The following is a 17,170-nucleotide window of genomic DNA, read 5'->3' on the forward strand; positions in this document are numbered from 1 at the left end:
CAGGCAGGTTGGTGAGGATGAGGTCAAGTAGTTTTTCCCTCTTGTTGGTCCCCTCACCACCTGCCGCAGACCCAGTCCAGCAGCTATGTCCTTTAGGACACAGCCAGCTCGGTCAGTAGTGGTGCTACCGAGTACATTCTGCGTCCTTGCCACCCTCAGTACCTCCTCCTTCAACATGGAAGAGCACTGACTCATCAGGTGAGGGAGGGCAGTATGTGGCATTCAGCAGGAGGTTTCCTTGCCCATGTTTGACCTGATGCCATGAGTCGTTGTTGAGGACTCCCATGGCAACTGTGCCATCTGTCCTGCCAGTGGGAAAGGACATACCAGGGATAGTGATGGTGGTGTCTGGGACATTATCTGTCAGGTATGATTCCGTGAGGATGACTATGTCAGGATGTTGCTGGACTAGCACTTGCCCCCAGATGTTGGTAAGGAGGACTTGGCAGGGTCGACAGGGCTGAAATTGCCATTGTCGTTTCTGGTGCCTAGGTCAATCCTTTTTTAAGACTTTGTAGCGGTTTGATACAACTGAGTGGCTTGCTAGGCCATTTAAGAGTCAACCACATTGCTGGAGTCATGTGTAGGCCAGACTACGTAAGGATGACAGACTTCCTTTCCTGAAGGGTTTTTACCACAATCGGCAATGCTCATCATCAATTCTTAATTCCAGATTTTTGTTGAATTCAAATTGTACCATCTGGCGTCACAGGATTCAAACCCGGGTCCCCAGAGCATTGCCGGTCCAGCAACAATATCACTACACCATCGCCTCACCCTGACAGGAGTACAGTTCCACACACACTGACTCTCACTGGGGTACAGTTCCACACACTGACTCTCACTGGGGTACAGTTCCACACACTGACTCTCACTGGGGTACAGTTCCACACACACTGACTCTCACTGGGGTACAGTTCCACACACACTGACTCTCACTGGGGTATGGGTTCCACACACACTGACTCTCACTGGGGTACAGTTCCACACACACTGACTCTCACTGGGGTATGTGTTCCACACACACTGACTCTCACTGGGGTACGGGTCTCACACACACTGACTCTCACTGGGGTATGTGTTCCATACACACTGACTCTCACTGGGGTACGGGTCTCACACACACTGACTCTCACTGGGGTATGTGTTCCACACACACTGACTCTCACTGGGGTATGTGTTCCACACACACTGACTCTCACTGGGGTATGTGTTCCACACACACTGATTCTCAGTGGAGTACAATCTTTATTGTCTATGAATAGGTGATCTTAAGCATTTGGCTTCTGGCCATCTTTGCAAATATATATTGTGAAGCAAAACTGGCTTCAAACTGTCCCTGCCTGAGTCTGTGCTACATGTTTGTGGCACACACTGAGTTCCATCTGTGTTGGTCAGTTTGATCTCAGATGATGTGTGTCCTGGGATTCATAGAAATGCTGATGAAGCTGATTATGACTGTCAAGAGTGAGCTGAATGGAAAAGTATGGGTTGTTTACGCTGTAATTGACCCATCATTACACTGACTGTTAGAATCTGCACTGTGTCACATCCACTCTCATCAGCTTACAAAGTCCTGCTAATCAATATAGTCATCCCATCATCGTCCTTAATGTTTATCCAACAGTGGAAACCTTTCCCAGTCATTAGAGAAAATTGATTTGAAACAGGCAGGATCCTATTTAACGGCCTCGTTAGATCCTTAAACAATAAAAAAAAACAGCATTCATAGAACAATTTCCTTCACTCACAGTGAGCTCCTTTGAACTGCAGTCATCATGGCAAATTGGCAACAGAACACAAAAACCAGGAGCAGGAGTCGACCTTCTGTCTCCTTGAGCCAAATCTGCCATTCGATAAGATCAGGCCTGATCTCCTACCTCAGCTCCACTATCCTCCCTGATCCCCATATCCCCTGGTTCCCGAGTGTCCAAAAATCAATCAGTCTCATTCTTGAATACACTCAACAGCTGAACATCCACAGAGAACTCCAAGGATTCACAAGACTGTGAGGAAAGAAATTTCTCCTCATCTGAGCCCTAAATGGACAATCCATTATCCGGAATCTATGGTCCTGTGTCTTAGGCTCTCCAGCCAGGGGGAATCAGCCCCTCACCCCCTGTCCAGCCTTTGCGAATTTTGTAGATTTCAATGAGATAACCTCTCATTCGTCTGAAGTCCAAAGTATCTGTTCACAAGACAGCCCCTTCAACCCAGGGATCAATCTAGTGATCCTCAGTTGAACGCTCTCTAAAGCAAGTATCTCCTTCCTTTGGTGAGGAGACCAGAACTGCCCACAGTTCTCCAGGTGTGGTCTCACCAGGACCCTGTACAATTGCAGCAACACTTCCTTATTCATATATCCGCTTGCAAGAAAGGTGAACATACCATTTGCCTTCCTAACTCCCTGCTACACTAGCAGGTGAATCTCTGATTTGTTATCTGTATAACAACCTATGCAAAATAATCTTGTTCTGATGACATGTCTTTCATTTCCCTCTTACCCTCTTTGAGCTGGGGCGGTGAGAGACAACCAGCCTCCATTGCATTAAGAAAGAAAGACTTGCATTTATATAGCACCTTTAGTGACCTCAGGACATCCCAAAGCGCTTTACAGCCAATGAAGCACTTTTAAAGAGTGGTCACTGCTGTAACGTAGGCAGCCATTTTGGGCACAGGAAGATCCCACAAACACCAGTGAGAAAATGAGCAGATCATTTTCTTTTTCAGTGATGTTGGTTGAAGGATAAATGTTGGCCAGGACACCGGGAAATACTCTCCTGAGAGAGCAGACAGGGCCTCGGTTTCATAGCTCATCCAAAACACGAAAACTCTGACAGTGCAGCACTCCCTCAGTACTGCGCCAGGAGTGTCAGCCTGGATCAGGTGCTCGAGGCTCCAGAGGGGCGAGTTTGAATGAGCTCCTAACCCAGAGGTGAGATGGCTCTCGCTGAGCCACTGCTGAAGATGTGAAAGGCACTATGTAAATGCAAGTTCTGTCTCTAAGAATAGCAATGGGCAAGATGGGATCGCCATTGGCCTGATAGATAGATCAATGGGGGTGAGGGGTGAAGGGTCATGTGCGAAACGACCCCAGCATATTAGTCTTTCTTTCCAATGAGAAACGTTTAAGTTGTAACCGTAATGTTAAAGCTGGTTTTAGATATTGTTAATGGTGGAGTGGGGAGACGGGGGGGGGGGGGAAGATGGGGAGGGGAGGGCAACAAGGGGGCATTTGGGTGAAGTAGGTAGGGGAGGGCTGAAGATTTGGGTGGAGGGAGGCTGGCGGTGGGAGTGAGTGAGGAGGCAAGGGAGGAGACGGAGCAGAGAGGGATGAGCAGAGGGGATAGGGAGATGGAGGGTGGAGAAGGGGCGAGAGAGGGATGAGCAGAGGGGATAGGGAGATGGAGGGTGGAGAAGGGGCGAGAGAGGGATGAGCGGAGGGGATAGGGAGATGGAGGGTGGAGAAGGGGCGAGAGAGGGATGAGCAGAGGGGATAGGGAGATGGAGGGTGGAGAAGGGGCGAGAGAGGGATGAGCAGAGGGGATAGGGAGATGGAGGGTGGAGAAGGGGCGAGAGAGGGATGAGCGGAGGGGATAGGGAGATGGAGGGTGGAGAAGGGGCGAGAGAGGGATGAGCGGAGGGGATAGGGAGATGGAGGGTGGAGAAGGGGGCGAGAGACGGATGAGCGGAGGGGATAGGGAGATGGAGGGGTGGAGAAGGGGGCGAGAGAGGGATGAGCAGAGGGGATAGGGAGATGGAGGGTGGAGAAGGGGCGAGAGAGGGATGAGCGGAGGGGATAGGGAGATGGAGGGTGGAGAAGGGGGCGAGAGAGGGATGAGCGGAGGGGATAGGGAGATGGAGGGTGGAGAAGGGGCGAGAGAGGAATGAGCGGAGGGGATAGGGAGATGGAGGGTGGAGAAGGGGGCGAGAGAGGGATGAGCGGAGGGGATAGGGAGATGGAGGGTGGAGAAGGGGCGAGAGAAGGATGAGCAGAGGGGATAGGGAGATGGAGGGTGGAGAAGGGGGCGGGAGAGGGATGAGCAAAGGGGAGGGGATAGGGAGATGGAGGGTGGAGAAGGGGGTGGGAGAGGGATGAGCAGTGGGAGGGGATAGGGAGATGGAGGATGGAGAAGGGGGGAGAGAGGGATGAGCAAAGGGGATAGGGAGATGGAGGGTGGAGAAGGGGCGAAAGAGGGATGAGCAGAGGGGATAGGGAGATGGAGGGTGGAGAAGGGGCGAGAGAGGGATGAGCAGTGGGAGGGGATAGGGAGATGGAGGGTGGAGAAGGGGGTGGGAGAGGGATGAGCAGTGGGAGGGGATAGGGAAATGGAGGGTGGAGAAGGGGCGAGAGAGGGACGACTGCAGCAAAATCATTGAGTGAAACAAAAGGAAATTCAGCATTTTATCCACATTTTGGAATTGAAAAGAGGAACAGAGTTTCATACTTTGTGCTGAGTGTTAGTGGCAGCCGGTAGGAGCATAAGAGTAAGTTTTCACCTCTAGTGCTTCCGGTACAGTCTCCCGGTACAGACAGTCTCCCAGTACAGACAGTCTGCCAGTACAGACAGTCTCCCTGTACAGACATCCTCCCAGTACAGACATTCTCCCGGTACAGACAGTCTCCCAGTACAGACAGTCTCCCTGTACAGACATCCTCCCAGTACAGACATTCTCCCGGTACAGACATCCTCCCGGTACAGTGTTCCCTCACACACAACATAAACACAGGGACCAAAGACTGTGGGACAGGTCTGTCCACCAAAGAGACAGGGTTTCCCTCCTGGCCCTGAGAGAGATGGTGACACTGCCCATGGAGAGCGAGTGCTGATGCTGGTGGAAACCTGTCCTCTCTGTCCTGGCCTGGACAGGAGCAGGGTTAGACATGAACAGCGTCCAGTGTGCCAGCTGGTCCACAGGTTGCTGATCTTTGGGTGTTAGGGCGGACACTTAAATGGGGCAGTGTGGAGGCAGTTCTGATGTGCAGTTTGTATTTGTGCTGCACCTGAGCAGTCACTGCTGGACCCTGAGCTCTGCTCCAGACACTGATCATCATCAAAGTTCCTTCAGATGTGCACTCAGCCTCGAATATGAGACTGGATAAAAGGAGCAGAGGAGAATTATTTACACAGCGAGTTGTTGCAATCAGGAACATGCTGCCTGAGAGGGCGCTGGAAGCAGATTCAATAGTAACTCTCAAAAAGAAATTGGATAAATGCTTAAAGGGAAAAAAATTACAGGGCTATGGGGAAAGTGCTGGGGAGTGGGATTAACTGAATTGCCCTTGGAAAGAGCTGGCACAGGCACAATGGGCCAAATGGCCTCCTAATATGCTGTATGATTCTATTTTACAGGTTCCTTGTTTTGTGTTACACGTTTTGAAATGTGCTGATTTATGTTAGGTTTACTTTAGCTCATGAGTGTACAGAGTGGGCCAGGCTGACTCGGTGCTGACAGGGGTATCAGACTTTAGCCCAAAGGTGATTAAAAGCAATGTGGTTAAAAAGAAAACAACCAAATCTCAAAATTCAGGTTCACCAGTTTAAAGGGGCAGTCACTCCCGAACATTGTGAAATGATTAACTCAATAAAATGAGGCAGAGTTTAGCAATCAGCCAATTTCCCAGTTTTTTTTATTCATTCATTCACAGGATGTGGTTGTCTCCGGCCCAACCAGAATTTGTTACCCGTCACTAGTTGCCCTTGAGAAAGGGGGTGGTGAGGCACCGTGTTAAATACAACTGCATGTCTTGCTAGGCCATTCAGAGGGCAGTTCAGATTCTGTGTGCCCCCCTGGAGTCACATGTAGGGACAGACCATGTAGGGACAACAGAGTTACTTCCCTAAAGGTGAAACCAGGTGAATTTTTACCACAATCTGGTAGTTTCGTGGTCACCATCACCGAGACTCGCTTTTTATTCCCGATTTTATTGATTTAATTAATTGAATTTAAATTCCCCCAGCTGCAGTGATTGGATTTGAACTTATTACGGAGCAGCTGGGCTGCAGACACCTCACCGGTGGGGGGCGGGTGTCTGACTGCAGCTCAGTTAGTTCTCCGATTGCGATGAGGAGGATGGATAACAATCATGGCTGGGGGGAGGTGGGGTGGGAGGGGTCTGGGGGGGGTTGAAGGGGTTGGGGGCGGTGGGGCACATTATCGAGGGGTCCCCAGGCCCTGGTGGTGGGGGTGGGGGATTGGGGGGGTGGTGGGAGGGAGGCTGGGTGGGCTGGGGGTTGCTGGGAGGGTGGGGGTGCGGTTTGGGGGGGTGGGGAGGTGGGGGGGTTTGGTGGGTGTGGGGAGGTGGGTGGGTTGGGGGGTTGGGGCGGTGGGGAGATTTGGGGGATGGGGGGCTGGGGAGGTGGGGGGATTGGGGGGGTGGGGGAGGTGGGTAGGGTGGGGGGTGCTGGGGAGGTGGGGGTGTGGAGGGGCTGGGGAGATGGGGGGTGTTGGGAGGTGGGGAGGTGGGGGGGTTAGGGGAGGTGGGGGGGTTGGGGGGGTGGGGAGATTTGGGGGGTGGGGGGCTGGGGGCGCTGGGGAAGTGGGGGGGTTTGGAGGGGGTGGGGGGTGTTGGGGGGGTTTGGAGGGGGTAGGGGGGTGGGGAGGTGTGGGGGTTTGGAGGGGGTGGGGGGGTTGGGGGGATTTGGAGGGGGTAGGGGGGTGGGGAGGTGTGGGGGTTTGGAGGGGGTGGGGAGGTGGGGGGGTTTGGAGGGGGTAGGGGGGTGGGGTACATTATCCTGGACGGGAATGTGAAATGGTTTTTGGTCCTCTCCGGGTACGATTGGATGGAACGGGACCAATGGGAACAGACTCAGTCCAGTCACCCCCACAAAGGGGCAGCCGAGGGCCAGGGTACATGGGGAGCTCCAGATTGGAAATGAAGACAGGGGTAGGGGGGAGGGGAGCTTTCGGGAGGAGTGGCTCCCGATGGAGGGACAGTGTCTGGAGGAGTGACTCCCGATGGAGGGACAGTGTCTGGAGGAGTGGCTCCCGATGGAGGGACAGTCTCTGGAGGAGTGGTTCCCTATGGAGGGACAGTGTCTGGAGGAGTGGTTCCCTATGGAGGGACAGTGTCTGGAGGAGTGGCTCCCGATGGAGGGACAGTGTCTGGAGGAGTGGTTCCCTATGGAGGGACAGTGTCTGGAGGAGTGGCTCCAGATGGAGGGACAGTGTCAGGAGGAGTGGCTCCCGATGGAGGGACAGTGTCTGGAGGAGTGGCTCCAGATGGAGGGACAGTGTCAGGAGGAGTGACTCCCGATGGAGGGACAGTGTCTGGAGGAGTGACTCCCAATGGAGGGACAGTGTCAGGAGGAGTGACTCCCAATGGAGGGACAGTGTCTAGAGGAGTTGCTCCCGATGGAGGGACAGTGTCTAGAGGAGTTGCTCCCGATGGAGGGACAGTGTCAGGAGGAGTGAAAGCGAGGGGAAGGATGGTTTGTTTTCCCCGTGATTGTCAGGGGTTTATGAGAAGCCCCCACAGTGTCACTGACCCCCCCCTCCCCTCCCCCCATGGCCGAATTCTCGCCCCCCGATGCCTGCACCCCTCCTGTGATCTCTCATTCTTTCTCTGTGCTATTCTTTCTCTTGATGAGCAATCAGACCAACTGTCACCCAAACCTTACACACAACGAACCCGGAACATTCTGTCTGCGGGGCCCACGAGTTCACTAAACCAATATTGGAACCATTACGAGATGGTTGTCTGAAACTCTTAATATTAATCCCTCCAACAGCTGCCATTGCTATAACCTTTCCAATGGGTACACCAGCACTGACTCTCACTGGGGTACGGGTCACCCACACACTGACTCTCACTGGGGTACGGGTCACCCACACACTGACTCTCACTGGGGTACGGGTCCCACACACACTGACTCTCACTGGGGTATGGGTCCCACACACACTGACTCTCACTGGGGTACGGGTCCCACACATACTGACTCTCACTAGGGTACGGGTCCCACACACACTGACTGTCACTGGGGTACGGGTCCCACACACACTGACTCTCACTGGGGTACGGGTCCCACACACACTGACTCTCACTGGGGTACAGGTCCCACACACACCGACTCTCACTGGGGTACGGGTCCCACACACACTGACTCTCACTGGGGTACAGGTCCCAAACACACTGACTCTCACTGGGGTACAGGTCCCACACACACTGACTCTCACTGGGGTACGGGTTCCACACACACTGACTCTCACTGGGGCACGGGTCTCACACACACTGACTCTCACTGGGGTACGGGTCCCACACACACTGACTGTCACTGGGGTACAGGTCCCACACACACTGACTGTCACTGGGGTACGGGTCCCACACACACTGACTGTCACTGGGGTACGGGTCCCACACACACTGACTGTCACTGGGGTACAGGTCCCACACACACTGACTGTCACTGGGGTACAGGTCCCACACACACTGACTGTCACTGGGGTACGGGTCCCACACACACTGACTCTCACTGGGGTACGGGTCCCACACACACTGACTCTCACTGGGGTACGGGTCCCACACACACTGACTGTCACTGGGGTACAGTTCCACACACACTGACTCTCATTGGGGTACGGGTTCCACACACACTGACTCTCAGTGGGGTACGGGTCCCACACACACTGACTCTCACTTGGGTACAGGTCCCACACACACTGACTCTCACTGGGGTACGGGTCCCACACACACTGACTCTCACTGGGGTACGGGTCCCACACACACTGACTCTCACTGGGGTACGGGTCCCACACACACTGACTCTCACTGGGGTACGGGTCACACACACACTGACTCTCACTGGGGTACAGCATTTAACTGTTGTGAATGTTCCATTCTCACCTAGGGATGCTCCAATATCTCTCCTCTGTTGCCTCATGCGATGTTCACACACATATTCAGGACCTGGATTTTCAGCTGATTGTCCCCGCTCCTTCCTCGAGTTATGTAAGGGTAGTTGCTGTGACCTCCCAAATCCCAGCCCAGAGCAGTTAGCTGAGAGCCGGCCGGAGTGGAAGTCGGGAGTCCCTTCACAGGGTTTTACCAGGGATCTCCCCACCCACCAAGCACATCGTTGACAAGCCTTGTAACATTGGCATCAACGTTTGGGAGTATGGGGTCAGCTCTCATATGGAACTGTTAGTGGATTGTCTTATTCCTGAAAGCACATATCAAAATCATTCCGAATCTGCCTAAAGTTTTAATCTCCCTCATACAACCAAATTGCCTGCTGGGCTTCCTCTATTACAATAGAGACTCCACTTCAAAAGTACTTCAAGGGCACTCTCTGGGGCATCCTGAGGCTGTGAAAGATGCTGTATAAATGCAAGTCCTTTCTTTCCATAAAACCCATCCACCAGCTTAAACATTCACTCCCTCCACCACCGACGCACAGTAGCAGCAGTGTGTACCATCTACAAGATGCACTGCAGGAATTCACCAAGGCTCCTTCGACAGCACCTTCCAAACCCACGACCACTACCATCTAGAAGGACAAGGGCTCCAGATAGATGGGAACACCACCACCTGGAAGTTCCCCTCCAAGCCACTCACCATCCTGACTTGGAAATATATCGCCATTCCTTCACTGTTGCTGGGTCAAAATCCTGGAACTCCCTCCCTAACAGCACTGTGGGTGTACCTGCAGCGGTTCAAGAAGGCAGCTCACCACCACCTTCTCAAGGGCAATTAGGGATGGGCAATAAATGCTGGCCTAGCCAGCGACACCCACATCCTGTGAAAGAATAAATAAAAGATTGTTTGGTGATAAAAGCAGCAGATTGTGATAAGCTGAACCAGCAGACAGGAGTGATTGCTATTCCGGGCCCTGGCAGTGTGAGATCATAATGAATAGGCCAGGAGGAGGCCATTCGGCCCATTCAATGTCCTCAATTATACAAGAATGGTCAGGTTTTAATGTGTTGGCTGTTAGATTTTACAGGGGGAGTTACTGTTAGTTGAAGTTATCTATAACCTGAACCTCTACCAGCTCTGATTGTATTAATTATTTCACTGTTTTGTAGATTTATTTACTATTTTTTATTTCTGCATCAGTTTTTCTTCAATTTTTTTCTCTGTTACTGACTTTTTTTCCTCTCTTGTCTTTCCTTGAACTCTCTCCCTCTCTCTCTCTCTGCCTCCTGTCACTCTCAACTCTAGACTACTGGTGCCAAGGACTATGACATCCAATATGCAGAGCTCGATACTGCCGCTCTGGCTTCTTCACACCCCAGCCCTCGGACTTCCATTCACGCTGGTGGAGATCTTGTCGAGTATGCAACTATCCAGCCTAACTTACGCTAAAGCATGCCTTTGCAGGCCTTTCCCTCAGACCTCTGACCTCCAGGTACACTTCTGCACTGCCCCCTCTTGTCCCCTCAAAGTAACCTGCCCACTGCTGCACGCAAAGCACTTTGTGGAATGCTTCCATCTCTAATTGACCTCATAGTGCATGTGCCAATTAATGGACAGAACAGTTTCAATAGTTATTCACGCCTAAGAGGAGACCGCCTCAATGTATTGAACGTATGTGTCTAAGGAATGTTTTAACACCCTGCACTGTTGCTGCTCTGACCAGTTTCACCCCCTGTGGCATGCTGCAGAATGATTGCAAGTGTTTCTATAAATGTGTGCTGCCAAATTGCTGAAAGAATTGTGTCCTTGGTTAAGTGGTCTTGTACAGAGAGATGATTCTAAAATGTCCAAATGCTAAATTATACATTTCACAGAAGCTGCTGGTGTTGAGTGGCTCCTGATCGAGAGGTGGGGGGTTGTTGGGGAGGGGGGGTGGGGGTGGGTTTAAGAGCTGCTGGTAACTCAGCCTCATTGGCCTAGATTCTGGTGGTGAGTGACACTGTGAAGTAGGTGACAGCGAATCGGCAGCTTGATTTATTGATGGAGATTGAAATCAGGAGAGGTGGAAAATGAACTGCCAACCTCCCATCACCTGCTCTACACAATCGCTCAAAGTCAACATGACCCTCATTCCCACGTTGCAGGGTGAGTGTGGGAGCTGACAGCCACTCACACTCATTCACAATTTCAGGTAGGGAATGGACGCTGTGTCCAGCAGTAGACAGAATGATTGTCCTTATTCCTCCTTGCCCTGTAGAGTTACTGGCCTCAGTGGAGATACACAGAGTTCACTCTCACTGAGATGGCCACTCTTGATAGAGAGAGATGAGCAGAAGTCTATTTTTAACATACCATAGCATTCTCAGAAAGATAAGTGGGGAGGGGTGCAAAGAGGTCATTTGTCCCTGTAAGGGCATTTGCCTTCTAGGATCCTTGCACTGTCCGGCCAATACTCAGACACTCCCCTCTTTCAACATGACTTACGCCTGTGTGGATATTGGCAGGTTTTATACTGACGAGAATGGATGTTATCTATTTATACCCAACATTCCAGTGTTAGCTGATTTAGTGCAGCTTCGAGGGCAGACTAGGACAAACCGAGGGGGCGCACTAGTGGTGGGAGCAGAAAAACTATAGGCAAGTTATAGTTACAGGTATGGGGACAGTTAAAGGAAAGTGTCACAACAGGGCTAAAAGAATTTTGAAAGCCTCTCAACCACTGGGGCTAAGAGGCTGACAAAACTCCACAAGGCTGGCCTGAGATTGGAAACAAGCGATGGGTGTAGCGGCAGCTGAGGCTGTGTGCTGGTGAAGATACTGCCTGGGATGGTGAGGATGGTTATACTCTACGCTGCCGTGTGGCTGCCCGAAGATGAGCCCGTAGCCGGCTGCTGCTGTCACTGGTTGTGCACAACCCTGAGCAGCTCAGTGGCTCCGGACTTCCTCACAGCAGATGGAACAACCTTCCAGCTGCCTCCCCGGGTGTCTCACACCATCAGACCATGGTCAGTACCAGGTAGGCAGGTGGAAGCCCGATGATATAGTTGGCGATTTCTTGGTGAAGAATCGGAGAAATAATGAGGGAAAAGGGTAGAAACTCAGCAGCATCAGCAATGTCTCAGGAACCAGCCTTCCAGGGTAATACCAGGACTGAGTTTATAACCATCATGAAAGGCTGAACTGGCTGGGGCTCCTTTCTCTAGAAAAGATTTGTTAGGATAGATGTGGAGAGGATGTTCTCCCCTTGTGGGGAAGACCAAAACCTAGAGAGCATAAATATAAGATGGTCACTAATAAATCCAATCAGGCATTCAGGAGAAACCTCTTTACCCAGAGAGTGGGGAGAATGTGGAACTTTTTAACTACAGGGAATAGTCAACCTAAATAGTGTAGATACATTTATGGGGAAGATGGATAAACACATGAGGGAGAAAGGAATAGAAGGATATGGTGATGGGGTGAGAAGAAGAGGAGTGGGAGGAGGCTCATAAGGAGCATAAACACCAGCACGAAGCTGTTGGGCCGAATGGCCTGTTCCTGTGCTGCACATTCTCTGTAATTCGATGAACTGAGGAGTAGGAGCAGGTCCACCCAGCAATGGCAGCCCAGCTGTCTGAGTCATGATCAAATGTTTTCAGTTTTTTATTTCAAATAAGAAAGAATCAGTTCCCCACAGAAATGGAACACAGAGAATGCTGGGATCTGTTAAAATAGCCTGGAACTTTTGGGGATTTTAGAATAATATCTGCAAAGACCCATAAAGGAATTCTTAGTTCTTGTAATACTCAAACCTCACCAAGAACCATTGACCTCTCACCTATTAACCTGCAAGCTAATGCATCATAAAATCTATATAGTGCGGCTGTTAAGTGTGTAGCAGAAACAGACTTCAGGCAGGGTGACTCTATCGCTACGTAATTATCAATTCATATGTTCACCTCCCTCTTTCTGCTGATTCCAGGTGTTGGAGTTAATTGACTGATTTCTAGCCTTTGATTGATCGACTTGTGATATTTAGGATCAGCCAATAATTGTCTGGTTTACTGATACTGGTGATCCATAGAATGCTGACTGGGTGCCCACAATCGCTATAGACTCAGCTCCCAATCGTTCCAACAGAACCATGTAGAGCTCTGGACTTGGTTACCCTGGTATCCTCCTGGCATTGACTGGGGACTGGAAGCAATCTTCTCATCCACCCTGTCAGTCAGTAAATCACGCACATTGGGAAGGAGGTGAATTCAGTGTTGGACAATCATAACCAGTGTCCATCCTTCCAGTCAACCCCCACCATGACCAGTTATTTCCCGTTACCTCCCCTCCCCCACCCTGTTAACCCCACCCCTTGCCCCATACTAATCAATCAGAAAGGCAGACAGGTGTCAAACGCCAAGCATGTTTGATCACCAGGGAGGTGTGACAGGCACCCTGTGATTCACCATTAGCTTCTACCAATTAATGGGTAGAAGCTGCCCTTGGGTGGCACCTAGAACACAGCTGAATACAGAGAAACACTGGGGAGCACTGGAATACAGGGAGACACTGGGGAGCATTGAGATACAGAGAGACACTGGGGTGCACTGTGAAAAAGAGAAACACTGGGGGAGCATTGGGATGCGGAGAAACACTGGGGACATTTGAATACAGAGAGACACTGGGGAGCATTGGGATGCAGAGAAACGCTGGGGGGAGCACAGGAATACAGAGAGACACTGGGGAGCACGGGAATATAGAGATACACTGGAGCGCATTGGAATACAGAGAGACACTGGGGTGTCATGGGATACAGAGATACACTAGGGGGAGCACTGTGGTGCAGAGAAACACCGGGGAGCACTGGGATACAACGATACACTGGGGAGCACTGGGATTCAGAGACATTGGGAGCACTGGAATACAATGATACACAGGAGCACGGATTCAAATACACTGGGGAGCACTGGGGTGCAGAGATAGGCTGGGAGCACTGGGATACAAACAGATACACTGCAGAGCACTGGAATACACATAGATACACTGGGGAGCATTGGGATACGATACACTGAGGAGCACTGGGATTCAAATACACTGGGAAAACTAGGATACAGAGATGTACTGGGATACACAGATACACTGGGGCATTGGAATACAGAGGTAACACTGGGAAGAACTGGGTTACAAATACAGAGGTATAGTGGATGCACTGGGATACAGAGGAGATGCACTGGGATATAGGGATAAACTGTGAGGACAAGGATACAGATGAGCACTGCAATACAGAGGTGTACAGGGAGCACTGGGATACAGAGGAGCACTGGAATTCAGAGATATACTGGGAGCACTGGGATACAGATGTACAATGGGATACAGATATACACTGGCATACAGAGATGCATTGGGATCACTGGGGTATGTAGAGATGGTGATGCGAATTCAGGGACCCAGTAACCTTACAGATGTTAATTCCCTCAGGAGGAAAGGATCTGTGAAAGCTATTTCTTTTAAAAGAACCTTGTTTTCGGAGGGATGACCCATTGATCAATGAACTTAATCTAATGCTTCCACACATAGACTGAGTGACAGAAAAAACACTCAGTGAATTTAAAGATGTTTAGCTGAGGAAATGAATCGTTTGTACTGGACCTGAGATGAGAGTCTGGTGATTGCAATTTCTCTCCAGGATATTGCGAGCAGGCAGGAGTGGGGTTGTCACTGGTGAATCAGTGAAAATCGGTATCTGTCCTTCAGCAGAAACTACACCCAGGGATCCTGCTCCTCCCCAGACATGAAGCCAACTCCATTCATGAGTGAAGCAAAATCTCAGTCTCCTTTTTGCTGCACCAGAGTATCCTCTCTTACGTTGTCCTTAGCAATAAATTACGAAGATATGAACAAGGGGCAGGAGGAGGCCATTCAGCCCCTCCAGCCTGTTCTGCCATTCAATAAAATCATGGCCGATCTGAGAGTAACCTGCAATCTGCATCCCCACCTCCCCCCCCGATAACCTATCACCCCCTTATTTACCAAGAATCTATCCAGCTCTGCCTTAAAAATATTCAAAGACTCGGCTTCCACCGCCTTTTAAGGAAGAGAGTTCCAAAGGCTCACGACTCTCTGAGAGAACAAACATTGCCTCACATCTCTGCTTTAAATCGGTGACCCCTTATTTTTAAACAGTGACCCCTAGTTCTAGATTCCCCCACAAGAGGAAACATCCTCTCCACATCCACCCTGTCAAGACCCCTCAGGATCTTAAAGGTCTCAATCAAGTCGCCTTTTACTCTTCTAAACTCCAGTGGTTACAAACTTAGCCTGTCCAACCTTTCCTCATAAGACAACCCACCCATTGCAGGTGTTAGTCTGGTAAACCTTCTCTGAACTGCTTCCAACACATTTACATCCTTAAATAAGGTGACCAATACTGTACACAGTACCCCAGATGTGGTCTCACTAGTGCCCTGTACAACTTGCATTTATGTAGCAACTTTAATGTAGTAAAATGTCCCTGAGACCCTTCACGGGAGCACAAAATTTGACAATGAGCCATAGGAGGAAATATTTGGACAGCTTTGTTAAAGAAGTAGGTTTAAGGAGCATTTTAAAGGAGGAATGATGGAGATGGAGAGGTGGTGAGGTTTAGGGAGGGGAATTCCAGAGCTCAGAGCCCAACCAGCTGAAGGCACGGCCCCCAATGGTAGAGCAATGTAAACCAGGGATACTCAAGAGGTCATAACTGGAGAAGCGCAGATATCTTAGTGGGTTGTTGGCCTGGAGGAGTTTACACCTGTGGGAGGGCTGAGGCCATGGAAAGAGTTGAAGACAAAGACAGAGTTCTGATGAGCTATCATTCCAGTGAAGCCCAATGGAAGCCAATCGCAAACTTAGCTCACCAAACAAGACCCAGATCCAACTTCACTGAAACTCAATCCCCTGGGCAACCGAGCTGTGTTCATACTTACATCACAGAGCAGTTCATTTACAATCTACATATGAATCTGATCAATGACTAGGGGGTGGTTAGGTTACATTAGCTACTGATTGGGTGAATTAACTGTTTTGCATTTCCAGAAGTGTATGTGTACATGTGTATGTGTGTGTGTATTTGTGTGCATGCGTTGTATATTTGCATGAATGTGTGTGCGTGTGTAAACATATGCACTCACATATGAACGGTGGATGAGGTCGGTGTTGGAATCTCATATAAAGACTAGGCACATGGATGAGGTACCAGAGAGTGACTGTCATTCCAGTGAGGATCAGTGACAGGAGAGAAGGGAGAGCCCTGGCTAATCCAAGGGTTTCATCAATGGATTTCTGATGCTAGATTTCTCAAAGCAGAACACAAAGCTGTTTCTGAAGTCTGACCTGTCTTTATCTTCACAGTACACTGGGAACCGTTATGAAGAACTATCAGATGAGGATGAATACATGAGCGGCCAGCACGATTACCATGATGACTACTTGGAGCAACTCCACCCTATTTATAATCAGTTATCGTATAGACCCCCGGACCCTTCTCGCCACTCCAGCACCTTTCACAGATACCCCCAGCCTGGGTCCCGGGCACCGTACATTTACCCAAAAGAACAGTATGTGTAAATGACTATCACTGACTGACAGTGACCGTGAGGACACAGTGTTGAACCCACTGTCCAACAACTCAAAACCCCGCCTTCAGACACTGCTGTAAAGTTGCTTAACCCTTTGTTAACCAACGGGACTGAAGTTTTGTTTCACTCTCTCGCAACGCATGTGGCACACACACACACACACGGGGAACGGTTCGAACACGTTGGTTTCAAAAGGGTTAACACCGTAACTTTGCCTTCATGAGTAATATGAGCGTCAACGTGAAAACAAATACATGCAAACCTCTCCTGCTCAAGAACTTGATGATAGTGCTTTCGGACAGATATTACCAGGAGTGTTGGCTTGTGAACCAAGATGCTGCTGCATGTAAACCAATGTCGGGGTGGGGGAGTTTGGGGGGGTGGTGTTGGTGGGGAGGGGTGAGGGAGGGAGGGGAGAATGTTGAAAGTTGTTAGTGGCGTTTGATATTGTTCTTGTGCAAGTGACGGTGGGTATACAATGCTGCTGCTGCTGTGTTTGATGCACTGGGCTCGAGTCTTTCTTTACATGCAGGGATTTCTGCTTGCAAGCCTGGTATTTCTGTTATCACTGCCCCTTGAACACTGGCTGATCAATAACCAGCAAAGTTCTCTGTCTAATGGTGTTGCAGAGGGACGGGTCTAACGGGAGGGAGTGTGCGCATGTGTCCACTGTCAGCCTCTTTTCCGATTGGCTGCTCGCCCCCATGTTGCGATGGTGGTTGGC

General features: G+C 50.4%; 1 protein-coding gene across 1 annotated transcript in view; it reads left to right on the forward strand.

The window, feature by feature from the left end:
* Nucleotides 1-16,784, forward strand: part of nectin1b (nectin cell adhesion molecule 1b) — a 603,780-nt gene extending 586,996 nt beyond the window's left edge. Inside the window, exon 9 of the mRNA XM_078533103.1 lies at nucleotides 16,220-16,784. Within this exon, the coding sequence (XP_078389229.1) occupies nucleotides 16,220-16,435 (216 nt within the window). The 3' untranslated portion in view covers nucleotides 16,436-16,784. The remainder of the gene's footprint in view (nucleotides 1-16,219) is intronic.
* The last annotated feature ends 386 nt before the right edge of the window (nucleotides 16,785-17,170 follow it).

The sequence above is a fragment of the Cetorhinus maximus genome, chromosome 2 (assembly GCF_964194155.1).
Source record: "Cetorhinus maximus chromosome 2, sCetMax3.hap1.1, whole genome shotgun sequence".
Classification (NCBI taxonomy): domain Eukaryota; kingdom Metazoa; phylum Chordata; class Chondrichthyes; order Lamniformes; family Cetorhinidae; genus Cetorhinus; species Cetorhinus maximus.